The sequence below is a fragment of the Crocodylus porosus genome, unplaced genomic scaffold, assembly GCF_001723895.1.
Source record: "Crocodylus porosus isolate Cpor-Errol unplaced genomic scaffold, CroPor_comp1, whole genome shotgun sequence".
NCBI classification, from domain to species: Eukaryota; Metazoa; Chordata; order Crocodylia; family Crocodylidae; genus Crocodylus; species Crocodylus porosus.
The window spans coordinates 111,464,798-111,482,112 of NW_017728943.1; the positions used below are offsets into that span (position 1 = coordinate 111,464,798).

At 40.2% G+C, this 17,315-nt stretch overlaps 1 protein-coding gene across 5 annotated transcripts in view; it reads right to left on the reverse strand.

The window, feature by feature from the left end:
• Positions 1–17,315, reverse strand: part of MAP3K4 (mitogen-activated protein kinase kinase kinase 4) — a 152,232-nt gene that overhangs the window by 5,828 nt on the left and 129,089 nt on the right. For all 5 annotated transcript variants that reach the window (XM_019549991.1, XM_019549994.1, XM_019549992.1 and 2 more), the window contains 6 exons: positions 13,740–13,840; positions 12,931–13,011; positions 11,415–11,606; positions 10,410–10,480; positions 7,677–7,793; positions 4,722–4,881 (listed from right to left, as the gene is read on the reverse strand). In XM_019549991.1, the coding sequence (XP_019405536.1) occupies positions 4,722–4,881; positions 7,677–7,793; positions 10,410–10,480; positions 11,415–11,606; positions 12,931–13,011; positions 13,740–13,840 (722 nt within the window). The remainder of the gene's footprint in view (positions 1–4,721; positions 4,882–7,676; positions 7,794–10,409; positions 10,481–11,414; positions 11,607–12,930; positions 13,012–13,739; positions 13,841–17,315) is intronic.

Sequence of the window (17,315 nt, forward strand, 5' to 3'; positions counted from 1 at the left end):
GAGAAGTGGTGCAGGCTCCTGCAGGCTCCTACCCTGGGGGTCTTTAAGAGGAGGTTGGATGCACATCTTGCTGGGGTCGTTTGATTCTTTCTTTCCTGCCATGGCAGGGGGTCGGACTAGATGATCTGCTCAGGTCCCTTCCGACCCTAGAAACTATGAAACCAATGAAGTTTTACATGTTGGGAAAGAAAGGTTACCTCCAGAACAATTGACTGCAGTTCCACAAGGCTTAGTGTCCACATGTCTTCACTTGTGGGGGGGGTCTTAATATTCAGCACATGAGACTGGAATCCTTTTACCAGCCCCTAGACTGTCATTCCTCCCACCCAGGACAAATAGCAGAGGAGGACCAAAGGTCCTCCCAAACTTTGGTGAACATTTAAATGTTACCAGAATCTGGTAGCATGTAAAGAGAGCAGGGTGATAGAGTAAAGATGAGCAACACATCTCAGTGAGCCACAGTTGCTGTATATATAAGTACATGTTCTTCCTTTAACAGTTGCTGCATACCTATTGTGCTTCTAGTGACTCAGAAGCAGCGATCTGATGTGTAAAGGGTGGATACTCAGACAAATCACCCTAACTTTAACTGTAAGACAACACTGCCAAAACAGGCATCAGATGCCTCCACACGGGACAGTTGTTCTGTAAACGTATGAACTAACCCTTTGGCAGCTGTCCAGGTTCATAGCACTAATTGCCCTTCTACTATCAAGGATTTAAATGAATGGATAAATTTTGAGATAGCTTGTCTATAACCCTGCTTACTTCATGCCATTTAAAACAGTTACAGCCAGACAATAATGCCTCTTAGTTAGAAAATCTGAGATGGAATTTGGCAGATTAGTAACATCTTCCCCCAAATCCAGATATTTAGTTTCTTCCCTAAGCCATGGTCTTCGGTTGCTGCTGTCTATAACTTCTTTGTGTGGTTATCATAACCAGCAAGCCTGGAATTGAATGAACATAAAAGTATTCAATGCCAGACACAGGCAACTCTCTTGGATGTAGGTGGGATCGATATTAAGCCTGTTACCGCATTCTGCTGGCCCTCACTGACTGATACCACTCTGGTATGTAGAAATGGAAAATATCTGGGACTTTTCATGCCCAGTCTCACAAGGGATTTACAGGCCATCTGCAATCCTGTGAAAAACGTCCCAGGAAGTTTTATAATGTTGAGGATGAGATGGAGCAATAAAACCTACAGTTTAACCGAAGGATAAAGAAGAGGTAGCAGGTGTTTTATGGGTCTCAGTCCTTTCAGCAGCTGCTACTGATGCATACTTGAGGATCTCACTGATGATGAGGACGAAGCTCTACAAGAAGAGACTGAAGAGGATCTCCAAGTCAGTACCCAATATGGTCGGAGTACAGAGACTTAAGGGAAGAAGGCACTATGAAGGTGCTACCCTGAGGACATACTATCTTCAGCTCCTCCTTTCCTGAACTAATTAATCCTAGAATCCCTATTAGATACATAAAAGTCATAAAAAGAATGCAATCTGGGGGGAGTATCATGAAGAAGCAGTCCTTTTATCACCTTGAGATATAAACAGTACTCTCTCAATGAAGGAATAGTACTCCTCAAGAGATGGTGGGGTTTTGTAAAGCAGGTTATAAGAAGTTCTCTCATTTGGACCTCAGAACCATACTATCGCTGGCAAGCTAGAAACAAGTACCAAAAGTGGTAGCACAGTGCAGACCATAACAGTAGAGACTCGAGAATCATTCAAACCATGAGATTAGTTTGTATGATGAACCTACATGCCATAGTCAGCAGCATGAACAACACAACACACTGATGGCACCAAAGCCGTGCATACCAAAAACCTCAGTACCAAAAAAGGCTACTGGCAATATTGAGTCACCAAGCATCAGTACCAAGAACCCTGTTATACTGCTGCAGTTCTACAAATGAATGCAGAAAGAAGCTAATCTTTAGCCAGTGCTGAAGCTTGGAAACTTAAGTTCTTCACAGTGCAAGGCTAAATGACACCCTTTGATAACGAACAAGGTAACTTCAGTTTCTTTTTACTTAAAAATCAATCAGAAAGTGACCCATGCCTAAGATATTTTGTGGAGTAATTATCTTTTCTACCCTCCCAGGAGTCAAAAACAAGGACCTGAAGGCATGAATGACAGAAGAGTTTGCTCTAGAAGGAAGTGCATGAGGCTTAACACTGGAGCACTCTTAACTTAAAGACTGTTCTCTCCCAGGAATGTCCCATGTACCAAGATAAAAGGCAGGTCTCAGTGAGTTGTCATGTAAGAAAAGTTTCAGGTGAGCATCAGCTGTCTTCTGCCTTCATTTTGTGAATGCTGTGGCGATTGAGAACTTTTCAGGGACATGTCCTTATATCAGACAGAACCGGCATGTGGTATGGCCACCTTTGAAGTGTATGGCTCTTGCACAATACAGGTAATGTTTAAATGTAGGAGATTTGGTTGTAGCCATAAGTAATGAAGCCCAAGTACCCAGGTACAAAGAAACAAAACAACTGAAAAGAAACTAAGAAAAACCCAAAGAGGACTAGAAATAATGACTACATTCATCAGAGCCTAATATACAACAAAAATCTAGCCACAGCTTGTAAGGAGCACAAATATGCAAAGGGCCCTGATCAACCCTTTGAAGTCTGGGAACAGATGCAACTTCAAAGGACACTGCTGGCCAAAAGATGCCCATTTCAACATGTAGGACATATATGGGCCCTAACAATGGAACACACATGAAAGACTTGACTAAAGAATAACTGGGTATTTGCTGATAGAGAAAAGCAGTCCACTGAGGTGTGCCACAAGGGAGAAGTGAGAATATTCCACAGAAAAATTAATTTTACTTCAGGCTCCATGTACACTACATGATAATGTCCCACGTCTATGCAAGCAAAAGTATCCAAGTACAACATGATCATGAATTGCCCCCACTGCAACCTATAAAATCTACCACAATTTACTTAATTACTGAGGTTGAGAGTATAGATATGCCTCGCTGGGATTACACTCAGATTACATACATGTGCCATTCTGAATGAGTCCCTAATATGAACTGATTCATCCACCAAATTTATGGATGAGGGAAAAGTCTTAAGTTAAGCCCCCTTTATACAGCTGACCCTTTCACAGTCACCATGTGAGCAATAACTTGACTTTAAGGATTAGGAAAGCCCTATCTAGAGCATGGAATGACCAGCAATGACCCTGACCACTTCAACATCTGAAACTGGAATAGCTCCTAAGCAGCACTCCAGTACTGGACATGAGGAAAATGAGGCAATGAAGACCCTATTGGATAATACAGCGATACAACTCCATGAACTACTATATACTAGTTTTTGCTTCACACAAGAGGAAGACACACTCCTTGTCATCTAGAAAGTACACCATAAGGTTAAGGAGGCCCTACACTGATACAAAGGGAATCCCGACTGTTTACACGACCCAACTTCCAGGACAGGCCTTGGATTTTAACACTTCCTCGTCCAAGAGGAAGCAACCTCAAAACTGATCAACCTCAAATCAAACCTTAAAGTAATCACCTAAATCTGTATGACCACCATATGCATGGTGCTTACGGGAAGGTCAGAGGTGAATTTACAACTGTAGAAAAAGCCTTTGCCCTGAAGGAGAACAGGAAAGACAAGAATGCTTGGGGATGAGATTAAAAGGAAGGGTGATGGTCTCCTACAAAGATGCCAAAGCTGACTCAAGAGTGGCCTACCTGGGTGGGAGGCCTCTGGGTCGTGGACAGTTCTTTCCCAAATGAGGTGCATGAGGCCAAAGGACCAAGAGCAACTGGGAATCCCTTAGACTGCTGCGATGATTCAGAACCCTGTGAGCAAGAGGGACATAGAAACCCAGCATCGTTGGGTTGCACTGTCTTATCAAACTGAGCATTCGCAGGGTATACTCTGAGAGCAATTTTTCTCTGCCTTCTTTGGTTTCTCTGCCATTGTTGAGGAAGACATCTTGCTAAACTAAATAGGAGAACATTCCCAAAAGAAGCAGAAGAGAAGAAGCCCTGCTCGTGACAATGTAAGTAAAAGGAATGAAACAAAAGGAAAGAGGAAGTGTCCCTGTATGCCAAAAAAATCCCAGGTTTTGTAGCTCCAGCCTGTTTATTGTAAGGGACAGCTAAAAGCCAAGTTGTGTAGACTAACTAATATGCATCATAAAAACAATAAATAAGCATAATTTAAGTATATTAGTCTTTAGTCTCCCTTCAAATTATGACAGCCTTTTACCATTAAAATAAATTAATCACTCCTTAGAAATCCTACGTGCTCTTCTTGAACCCTGACAACTGCAGAAAAAAGGACACAATTATATGATCTGCATGCTGCTCTTCAGCTCCTCAAAAACTCCATAATTTCTTGAAAAGACCAGAACAATAACAAAAAAAAAGTTGGCAGGTTACTGGTGTAAGGGTCAGAAGACTAAGGGGTAGAAGTCTAAGGGTCAGATTTCAGTACCTGGATTAAGAGCCCTAGGGTCTACCTAGCCCAGTGTCCTCAAATGAAGTTACGGAAGTGCCTCATGGGCAACTGCTAACAGCTTATAAACTGTTCAGGTACGGGGCCAAGACTGTTATTAACACAACTGCTGCTCTAGAGTAGAGAACTTTCTTTAAATCTCCATGAATGACTTCTGCAACTATTTCTTCACAATACTTTACTGCAACAAAACACCTTTCCTTATTGGCTTATTTTACCATTTACCTTTAATGTCTCGATGAACTATCCCGTGTTCATGCAATACATTGATAGCAATGGTGATCTGCTTTGAGTAGAGTCTAATGACATGTTCCTGAAGGCCCAGCTTTGATACCTCTTCCAGTGTGCCCTCATCACAGTACTCCATGAAGATGTACATTTCCTCCTGTGGTAGGAACCAAATTGGGGGTCTTATTTTTAATCTTTAACATTTAACATCTTTAATGTTCAACAGGAGTTCCCTCCAAAACCTAGTTGTTTTTTTCAAAATAGCGTTAGTTTCAACTGGGATTATCAGGACTATTAAACCACAAATTTCATCATATTATTCTACACTGACAGACTTATTTTTAGCATTATGTTCTCACATACATAAACAAAATCTCCTCTGTGTATCGTCCTGTAATGATATAACTAGCTGTGATACTAATGCAAATTATGGATGAATGAATCCCGGTAGCCCTCAAAGAGCTGGTAGAACAGTTTGTAATTCTGGAATAACATACGTTATGAAAAGCTGGCAGGTACATTGTTGAGTGCTATAACAGCAATTTATGTATACTGGTTTTACTCACGTACCACATGCCCCAAATAAGACGCACCTTGTTTTGGGAAGGCAAAAAGAAGGTTCCTTTTAACCAACCTATTTAGAATGGGGTTTTTCATTTAAGACATGCACTCCAATTTTCAACCACTAATTCTTGGGAAAAAGTTAAGTATGGTATGTGACTAAGTTAAGGTATTTAACAAAAAAGCAACAAGCAAAAAAGACTGGTTATTTTTGCCCCTCTTGTAGATTCTAATGTCTCAAAGGCTCTGTGGGCCAATTTTCTAGTTTCTCTGACTCTACGTGGGCTATTTTTTCTCTAACTAGTAGTGAAGAGATTCTAGTTCTATTTGAAAGACATCTGCTTTTTGAAATGCCTAATCTATGCATTGCAATTTTCTCTTAATTTTCACATGAAGTTTTTTTTTTTTTTTAAACAGGTCCACATGCTTTGGAGGAGAGGCACTAAGAAATTGTGTCCTATGCTGTTAATAAAATGCTTTTTAGAGCTTCTGGATGTTTGTAGCTTTGTCTACAAAGGGAAGTAATTGCATTCGATAGAATACTGCTATAAATTACACCAGGATCAGGAACACACAACAGTGCAACTATCCTGGGACAGCTGCATACAAAACTTCATCACCACGGGGCACAGGGGCAGGTAATAGTCTATTTGCCTTCAGCAAGTGGCTACAGGTTCTCTAGGCTCCTACTCACATATGGGTAAGGCTGGAAATCCAGTGCATTGGAGCAGACATGTTTAATTGAGTTTGCTGGAGCACAGAAATTGACATGCTCTAGCAGTTTCATGCATCACGTGCATCAGTGTCTCCATGCTGACAAAATGGTGGTAGGGCACTTCAAAATAAAACACGTCCAATGAGCTTTAGTTTAAAGCTCCCCGCTGCCATTTTTTCAGCATGGAGACAGCAATGCTGTTACATGTGATGCGCAGGAGTTTTTAATAGCGTGGCTTACTACTTAAAAGTGCCCTGCACCACATCCCACCGTGTGTAAAAATGCTGTCCAACAACAAGCTGCAGACAGACAATGGCTACACTGGTAGAACTCACTGAAAAAAATTTATCCCTGATTCTCTCTCAAATAATTCTCAACTGGACTGGGCAACTGTGCATTCTTTTTCTATTCCACTGTAAATGTGTGCCATCTGTCCATGCCTTAAGTTAGTTTGTGAGTTTACTTAGGACCACATCTTGTTTTGTCTCCATGCACCTATGTGACACTTACATAACTGCAGTTTTTGGCACTTATGTGCAAGCTTGAAATTCAAGGTAACTAGACCCATCCCATGCCTCCATCTGGGCATGCTCAGGATGCCACACGCTAACTGAAGACGTGCTCAGGTGAAGCAGCCACCCAGACGCATATAAAGCCAGATTCATCCTGAAACTAGTCACAGAGAAACATGACCAGTAGGTGTTTCATGTCAAAGGAGGAGAAAGAAGACCCTCTACTTTTTAACCAATGATTAACTACAGTGGGGTTGGTAACCTTTTCAGGCTGCGAGCCAGAATGACACAGCTTGGATCAGAGGCAGGAAGGCAAGCGCTAGGACCCCACCATTACCGTGGCCCCCAAAGGTGGGGTGGAAGCACCCACTACATTGCTTGTTCCTACTGCAGCACAGAGGGAAGCACCTGCTGCTGCTTTCCCTTGCCATGGTATGGGTGGAAGCACCCTCTTGCCAAATGCCACATAAGTCTCACATCTGTGGGCCAGATCCAATGGTTTTGCAGGCCATAGCTTGCTAATGGCCATAATTTGCTAACCCTGATCTAGTGATCCAAGGTATTTGGGCCACTCTCACACAGAGGGTTTGAATTTCTGTCTCCTGCTTCCTAGTAAAGAACACCAGACCACGGACCAGGCAGTTGCAGTACACCCTCTAGACCTCCTCTTGAAGCTGACCCACTGCACCCTACATTTAGTATCTATTGAATAAAATGAATAAACAGCACTGAAAATGTTCCTGCCCCACTGGATCTAAAGTCCCAAACTAGAATCCCAGGTTTCCTCCCATACAAGGCAGCATCCAATTCATTATGCCACACATGATCTAGCTTGCTGTTTACACAGCTGCACACATGCCACTCAGGCACCTGAAGTGAAATAAGATTTAAGCTTTAATATATATACATGATCAGAGTTAAGGCAGAGCATGTAATGTACTACCAATTAATTCCTAACCTTACTGCACTCTCACTTCCCCTTTAAGATCAACCCCAATAACTTTCAACAACTTACTTTTGACTAAAATCTTTTCTAGATTCAGAGAAATGTTGTAAATCACAGAGATTTGCTGGGTAATAAGACTAAGTTAATTGCGCTGTGATGCAAGAAGATTTGTGATCCAGAGTCTGAATTCCATAAATATTTTCAACTCACTAGCTTACCCTGTGCAGCTCCACCCCAAAATAACGAACCAGATTAGGGTGCTTAATGCCTTCAAAAATTTTCAGTTCATCTGCAGTTTCTTTGATGGTCTTGTGATCATTGGGTTGAAATCTTATCTGCAAAAGTAATTATTTTCATTATTGCCATTTCATTATTTGTTACCTAAATGTAAAACTACTACAGAAAGTTACCAAACCAAGATAACACCTAAGAAGATTTTCTTTTTATAAGTATTCTTCGTTTTTTGGATTTCTAGGAAAAGTTTTATAGACATTGCAGGGGAAGAGATGGTGCTATTTGAAAACAAAATGTGGTTCCGAAAGAGCCTGGGCTCTAACTCATATAGTGTAAACCACAACAACTCAAATATATGAAGGTCTACACACATCAGTAGTGTTATCCTTCATGAAGGAGCAGGCTGTTAGCTCAGAGGAATTTAGAAGAGTTTCCCATTTCTAAATCTGTTCCAAGGACATGGAATGGCATGGAAGAACAACAGGTGTAGCTGGTGGTAACTAATGGAGCAGATCTCATTTGCACTCCTACAATGAAGCCATGATGAATTTTTCTAGAGAAAAAAAGTTAGAAAACCTTCTAATGAAAAAATGATTTAATTCTTTCCTTTTCAATATACTGCAAAGTCAAACAAAAAGCTTAGTACAAAGTAGAGAAGATGCTATTTTTAATCATATGGTTAAAGTTAAAAAATTGGTGAATACATCAAGTTAATAATAGCCACAAGAAACATAAATATACATCTACTCACTTGAGCTGCTAGGACATTATGATTAGTTACCTCTGTGTAAATTTCAGAACATGAGGTTTTGTACTCCATTAAACAGTGATAAAGTTAAATTCAAGAAAAAGTAACAAATGGTGTCTAAATATTTTTCTTTGCCCGTCTTACTCTACCTATTTGGCATCTAAGTGCAATCAAGTTCTGCTCTGCTCAAGTCCCTGAAAAATCATTAATGCTTCTCCTAGTTGCTGCTTTTTTGTGACAAAGTTTTAAAGCTATGCTGAAGGCACATTACAGAAGAAGATGCATTAATACTTTCCAGGGATTCAGGCAGGATGGAATTTAAATGTTTAAGTACCACTTTCATGTCTAATCATGTTATACAATCTGGCCAATGTCTGTAAAATCAAGTATTTCCCATGTCATTTTCACTGGTGTCAGAGAAAGTATAGTTTAGACAGCACTGTTGTTTAAATTCTTATTTTTAGTAGGTTTTTATTATATACTGAACTGAAGCTTCACAGGTTTCTCCTCAGCTCTGGAAAGATTCATTTGTAAAGTCTGAAGAAAAACCCAAGGAAAAAATAGTGCTTTTCAGGGAAGTAAAAAGAAAAAATCCAATGATATTTTACACTTAAGCAATTCCAAAAAGACTTTGAACTGAGACTATGAAACATAGCTTGTATGTAGTCCTTTATAAGAAATAAACATGTTATTAATCAGTTATATTGTAATTTATTAAAATATAATTAATTATTCTTTATTAACCAATTTCAAAATATTTTTATAAGGGCTAGGAAATGTCATGCTACATATTTAGCTTATTAACATAAGGTCCATTAATTGCACATCTCTCTCACATAAACCTTAGGTTTTCCAAGGCATTCCCCAAAGGCATACATATGCTTGACTTGATACAGAAATCGCACCTACAAAAACTAGGGGCTTATGAATTCTAGAGGGAGGATACGTATTAGGAAATTATGGTCTTCTGCAAAACAACAGGGTCCTAAGTCACTGGTATTTGGTCAATGGGCAGGAATGATAGACAAGAACTCACCTGGCTTTTAATATATACCTGACTGACACTGAAAGTTATAAATGAAAAACTGGAAAAAGAACTGAGCCCCCAAAATATAAACTGTGCTAGTGGTGAGCGCATACTAGATAATATCCAAGTCCCTGATAATTGGTAAAACCCCCTTGGCTACCTCCACATGCCAGTGGAGGAATGAAAGAAAATTAAAAGATTGACATAAATATCTTATCTCAAGTAAAATATGGTGAAAAACAGAGAATGAGAGTCTCAGTTCCTATGCAGCTTTACTTATTTCTGTACTGAAAATTAACTTATGACTAACCTGGTGAGTACAGAAAAGTTTTGTGACCCAGCCTAGCTCACTTAAACTACAGGAGAAGCTGAAAAAATCTGGTGTGACACTTCATATCTTTTTCTCTAGGGAATGAAGAAGGAGGGAAAAGAAGAGGAACACAATGTAACATAAAATACCATAGAACAACATACACATTTTCATGCAGCTTTGATTTAATAAATTACTTTGAGAAATTATTTGAGATCCTTGTATAAAACTTGGCAGCAAACATTAATTAGGCTTTACAATATCCCTGTAAAAAAGATAAGGCTTACTATTATGAAGACCTGAAGAAGAGTGATCTTGCACTAAACAGCATATCTGAATCTCTCCCAACCATGCAGTCGGTCCCATAAAAGATATCACCCACAAAAAACCTCGCCTTTTACATAAGAATTACTACCAATTTTACAGGTATGAAAATGATGGTTAAATCGATTTGAACAATGTAAAACAGGTGCTCATTAGTAAACGTGGGTATCCAGAGTACAAATTCATATTATTGTTCCTCTGCTCTAAAAAAATCCAACAAAATGGTTCGGACTGCAGGCTGGATTCATGCTGATGGAAACAAAGTAACCCTTAAATCAAACAGTTGCTCTTGTAGATAAAGTACTCACTTCTTTCATGGCCATCAGTTCACCAGTGTCAACACTAATACAGGTATAGACTTTCCCATACTGGCCCTCACCTGTAGAATTACAAACACACAGACACAAAGAACAATGGCTCAAACATCAGATCATTTTCCTTATTCAATAATGACTATAAAAAGAAATTTCTCTACCCAGTGGGGTTTACTGTCTTTTCTTTTTCTTTTAAACTGATCTGAATTTGTAATGCTTCTACATAATTATGCATTTATAATTCTGAGTTCAAGTATGTTAAATGTGGACATGTTAACTAACAGATTGCTCTGGAATATAAACTTCTTAGGGGGCACATCTACATGCGCATAAATGCACTTTTTCTAATGCGTACTGAATTTCGTACCTCCAATGTGAGGTATTAAAGAAATGTGCATTAGGCTGCCTTCAAGTAATGAATGTGCATGGTTTTTACGTAACGCTTAATGCGCAGTAGCCTATTTTACTGTGTATTAGCATAATCACACCTTTTTTAGATGACACTAATGGACACTAATTAGGCTACTGTGCATTAAAGCACACAGGTAGACACACCCAGGAATATACAGTAAGAATTTAAGAATCTTCATATACATTCAGAACTAGCATGCGAGTGTGGCCAATAGGAATTACATCAGCAAGTGCTTACATGTCTTTCTGAATACAGAACTCCTTACAACTTAAATAGGAATTGAACGTGTGAAGGACCGGCAAGATCAGACACTATGAGTAACCACCTTTGAAATTAAGCTAATCTGTGTATGCTGAATTCCATCCACATCAATTATTGTTTCTGTCTGACCAATGAGAACTTTACTGAGAACGTGAGTAGTAACAGTACTTTATGTTGAATATTCTGTCAGTCATCCTTGCATAATAAAACCAACTATGATAATATTGGCAAAGGAGTTGCAAGTTTTGAAAAGCCAACTAGAAGGTGAACAAGTAATTCTGAATGCAATATTTTAATTGGAGGGACAAATCTATTACAAAACTTACCTATTTTGTTTCCTCTCTGCCACTTGAAAGTCACCTTCCTCAAACCTACATGCATAACATTATCATAAGATTTTGGGGTGTCACAAACTTGGCCAATTATGTTCTTGCTTCTCATCTCTCTGTATCGCCTTTCTTCAAACAACTGGACAGACTTCTGAACAGCTTCAATGGGTACTTGCTTGGAAGCTATGTCTAATAAAACAAGAGTCACAAATAATTTTCTTTGTTTAGGATCCTATGCTGCTAGATCTGAACTGATTTGAATTGATCCGAGTTGATTTTCCTTATTGAACTGAGTCTATTCCTTGGATTTTTGATAGCCCCAGGATTTTTGATAGTCCCAGGAAACAGCCATCCCCTGTTTGATAGCCCCAGGAAACAGCCAATCAGCAGTGGGCAGCACCGTGTCCTGGACTCAGCACCTTCTGCCCAACCTGCAGAGGCAAATGGGAAGGGTGCTGTGAGCCTCACATAAGGGAGAGACCAATTTTTTAAGTTTCCAGGGTGCCCGTGGAAGTGGCAGCTGAGGAGCTGCAAGCTCCTGCTACGCAGCTGCAGATGCCACTTCGCAGTGTCCCCAGCACCTAGGGAACTTTAAATCCCACTGCTAGCTCATTCTTTGAAGTCCCCAGCAAGGGAAGCTCCACCCCCTCCACAAGCCTGGTCAGAGCTGCAAGGCATGGGGTTTTGACGACCAGGTGATTGTCAGCCCAGCCCAGGCAGTCTCGGGACTGACCCCAGGACTGTTCCTGCCAGGGCTGACAATCAGCAAATTATCAGCTATGATCAGATGATTGTTGGATCTAGCTCCAGACTACACCAGAGCTGGTTCAAGTTCCCAGTGTGATTCAGGGGGCTAGAGCTGATAATCAGCTGATTGCTGGTCTTGGCTAGACCTGTGGACTCTCCTCTTTCAACTTGCCAGTACAGTGGGGAGCCTAGGATCACAATCGTGTTGGGATCTGATCCCGCATCCCAACAGTTTTGCCTCCTCCCATGCACATGTGGCAAACTGATTGCTGGAATGAGGGATCAGTTCTCATTGTGACATTAAATTAACATATGCCAGGGCTCTTAGTGTGGATACTGATACATCGGAATTATGACTATGTTTGAATAAGGGAAAGATGAAATTGTTAAGGATTCGTTCCACTTGGATGAGAGATTTTTCTGAAATTTGAACAATTCTTATATGCTTTTTGAATCTTTAGAATATCTTTTTTTAAAGTATCTAGCGGTCTCATATACCACGGACTTTTAAAATCTCTTCATTAAACCAGTACCAATAAACATGCAGGCAATTCTTGGTAACAAAGGAGCACTGACTGTGTTTAGCATGTACAGCATATTTCTTCAAATACAACTTGCGTTTTTGTTAGCCCCCTCCAGTATGGAACTGGGATTCTTCTGGCTTACAGAGGCATGCAAATATTTTCACAATTAGCATTGATGACTTTAAGACTAGTTTAAGAAACCTGAAATACACTGAAGTGGGCAGAATCCCTTTGCCTTTTACCTTTGGTCTGGTTGATGAGAGTTCGAAGCTCCCAACTCCTTCGGGACGATCCACTTGAATCTCCTTTTGGATACGATGGTTCTGTAAAAACAGTATTGTGAGGAATAAGTGTTCCATGAAGGAGATGTTATAATATTACTTTTATGGGAGTCTATAAAATGTAGTGTCCAAGAGAACTTGTTTTAATGCATTTTACTTGCATGCTGATCTACATGGGCTGTTCATAACCTGAAGGAGGTGGAGGTCAGAAGACCAACCATCAATAAGGATCTACTCTTTGTTCCTACCACGGCGTTTCAAGTAAGTAGTGGTTTTACAGGCCTTGCAGGTACTGATGTACTACCATGTACAAGACTTTGCTTCTGATCTACTGCTTGATAGGGAAAATCCTTCCCTCTCCTGATCATCTCACTTTGCAACCTAATTACCAGTGCTCTGTACCAAAAAGAGTAGGTTTGATCCTTAAAACACAGTGTTAATCAGGGGTCCATTTAATTTAGAATGCTGCAATAGAACAACTCAATAGTATGTTTAAAAAAACAACCTGTTCTAAATTAGGATGTCCAAGCCGTACCTACAAAACAAACATATGCATGTTAGGAAAATATGGGCACTTAGCTTTAAAATTTGCCCCTACAGCTAAATCCAATAAAGTAAAAGCCCTGCTTCAACAAAAGGAATTTTAAGAATAAGGGAAAGAACTGAGAATGGAAATTTGGGGATGGGGGAGGAAGAGACAGACAGACAGAGAACACAAGCATATTAGCAACGTGCAGATCTATGTCACAATCTACTATCAAGAGAATCACCTTCTCGCTCTTCAGTGGGACTTGAGTGACGACTCAGAGACCGAAACTGCAACTCAGCTGCTATCGAAGCCAGTCGATCGTTTTCAGGAACACTGGAACCCCTGTCAAAGAAACCACTACACTAATTAACAAACTGATTGCACTTTCAAAGTGAAAGAACTGCTGAAACGTTGATCTCATTAATGAAAAACACACACAAGCAAAACTGTCCCTAGGAAGAACTGCGTATCTTCTGTATTTTCCTTTCTATTCAATGATGTTGCTTAAAGTCCTTGAGAAGGGAGGCCATCCTACTCTGCCTAACTGAAGATCTGATCCCCTTCACCTCAAATTGATAAAAATGGGAACTAACAATACTCAACACTTTGCCAGACCAAGCCCCAAGTACTTAAAAACTACAATCATTCCTCATTTTTGTGTCTATTTAAAAGTTAAATTCTACCAGAGGGCCAAACAGAATCTCTGCCTGGTGTAAATACATTTGGGTTAGATCCCATAAAGCATCTGGCACTGAAAAATACACCTGGACCACATGTAGAATCTAGTACAACCCTGTGCTAGGCATCTACACTCCCTAACATAGTGCATGGGGAGTCGGGTGGGATCCACAAAAACAGGACACTGAGTATGAGACCACCTAGAGACACAGCTAGTAAGAAAATACTGAAGATGGGGATAAAACCTAAATCCTGCCCCTTAGGCACTTCATTTATCTGTTCAGGAACCACTGCCCCAAACCTCTCCCATAGCTTTCCTGTAAAAGAACTGGACAGGGCTCATCCTTTTCTTTAAAACAGTGGTGGTGCTCCTTTCTACATAATAACCCTGGAGAATGTTCTACCCACCAGGCTACAAGTTTTATAGAACAGGGGGCACCAGCTGCACTTCCTGTTGCGCCACTGTGCAGAGTTATGGGGCTAGAGAGAAAGAAATGATGCAACAGAAGGAAGCACTACTGTCTATACACGTGCTCTGGGATGGGTGGGGGAGTGCTTTATTTAGAGCAGCTCAATGCCACAGTGTTATGTGTATCCATTGTCCCACATTCCAAAATGGCCGCAGGGGTGCTTTAACTACAACTTGTTCAGTGATTAATCAAGTTGGTTCTGACGCATTCAAATTAGAACATGTTGAAGCGTGTGTACAGGCACCCCATAATGCTCACCTAAGAGAAGAGAGTTCTATGTTCTGGTCCGTTCTCCCAGGACTGTATTCTATACTTTGTCCAACATCTGTCTAATGTAAAATACCAAAAAATGCTCTGGGGGCAGAACCAGGAGTTAGGACTGCTCTGAATACTAGGCTATCGGGTTATGCGCCCTCTTGCTCTTTCACTGGCCCCAGGAATCCTTCATTTTTGCCGCAGTGTCACACTTTCAACAGGAGGAGAGAAAAATGCTGCCACACACTCCATCTCTCCTCACTGGAAAGCCTATTGCCTGATGGTGACAGAAGTCTCCAGGTGGGAGATGTGGATTTGAATCCCCCCAGCTTAATAAAGAAACTGAACCTGGACAAGTGCTTTAACCACTAGGTTATCACATAAAAGGCTGCCACCACCAGAACATCAAAATAAATATAATAAATAAATAAATAAAATTTCCCTTCACATTCTAAAACTAGAGTAGCGACTGCCACTACTTTCTGCAAGGAGCCCAAACCTGTTAGTTAAGCATGCTCTGAGAATACCTATTAAATGAAGCCTGTCAGGGAACTTATATAATGTCTAGTTTCTGGGTCCCGGTATATCTTAGACAAGAGATACACACCAAGCTTCCCAGCCTGGTCAAGGCTGAGACACTTCTGGGCACACCTAGAAGGTCAACAGTTGGTGCCGGGGACCTCTGAAGTAAAAATGTTAGACACCTGTTGAATACAGATGTCTGCAGGATTAGATGGCAGCTGAGCAAGGTGCTCCAAAAATCACAATTCTGAACTCACGTGCGTAAGGGTCATGTTACTCCCACTTTGTCCAGGTATACTGTCCTTTGAATCTGACCCTATGCATATGCACCAATTATCAAACAGAGGAAGGCAGGCAGGAAGGAAGGAAAGAAACTTGGTCAACTAGTGCTCTAGATTTGTGACCAACAGCAAGTTCTCCTAGCTTGGAAATTCAGCATTTAAACAGGAAAGGTTAGTACGGAAGTAGCAGATATAAATTATCATAAAGCTTGGTATATAGGTTATTAGTTAAAATTACTTTGCATTTTCTATTTTCCAATTATAATAAACACATTGTGTATTTTAACAGCATTAATTGAACGATGGTAGCATTTGTGCACCACAACCAGTTTAGAAAGTCTCTGTATTCAATAAACTGTGTGCACTTTATGTAAACGCTTGCAAAAGATATAACGCTTTATTTCTATCGTATTCCAGTCACTAGGGAACATTCCCTTGAAATGCAACAAAACATTCTTCAGGGAAGAGTTTTGATTCATTCTCAGAAAATCTTCACCATAAGCACAATCTCCACATACCAATGTTTTGAAAAACTCACTTGTTTTTAAATGCTATTTATGTGGTTTGGAGGTTATCAAAGTGCTATTTAAGAGACTGTTCATTAAAAAAAATGCACAGCTGCTGCTGTAGAAGAAAACTTTGAAGTTTATTATTCCCTACTCTCAGAAAAAATGGGAATATAAATAGTATTAAGAGCAGCATTTCAAACGCTGGGGGATAAACATCTTGGTGAATTCCTTTTCAATATAAGATAGGTTTCTAAAACTGAATCCATTCTATCAACCCAAATGTTTCTGAATCCATTCTATCAACCCAAATGTTTGTGATTGCTATCTAGAAGTCATGCCACAATTCTCTGAAATGTGCAGATGCTTTTCTTTTCCTACCATAAACTATTTTTTATCTTTCATAGTTTGACAATGTTTTTATTCTGTAATTGTTCTCTCTTCTTTTAACCATTCTTTTATTTCAAATAAAAAGGCACTCATCTCTCAGCTATACAAACACACATGCCTCCCTCTACATGTTACATTTATGCTGTGATTAACATGTTCTCATTGTGACATAAATGGGCAGGGTGCTACACATGAACCCAATTTAAGGTACCATAAAATGGAAAACAAGCCATAAAAATGTTCCACATTCAATGTGAATTTTTTTTTAATGGACTGTTTATATGAGCCTTGCATTTAACATGTGGCTGGAGCCAACAATCAGCTGACTGTACAGGGAGCTGGTTTGACACTGGCCGGTTTGAGATTGCAATTCCAGGCAAGTAGTAATGGAATGACTGGTATCTGATCTCGAATCCAAAAAACTGCATTTCTTGCCATGCATATGTGACATGGCAGGAGGCAATATTGTTGGGATTATAGTTTCATAGTTTCTAGGGTCAGAAGGGACCTGAGCAGATCATCTAGTCTGACCCCCTGCCATGGCAGGAAAGAATACTGGGGTCAAAAGACCCCAGCAAGACGTTCATCTAACCTCCTCTTAAACACCCCCAGGGTAGGAGCCTGCACCACTTTCCTTGGAAGTTGGTTCCAGACCCTAGCCGCCCTGACCGTGAAGTAGCGCCTCCTGATATCTAACCTAAACCTACCCTCTGCC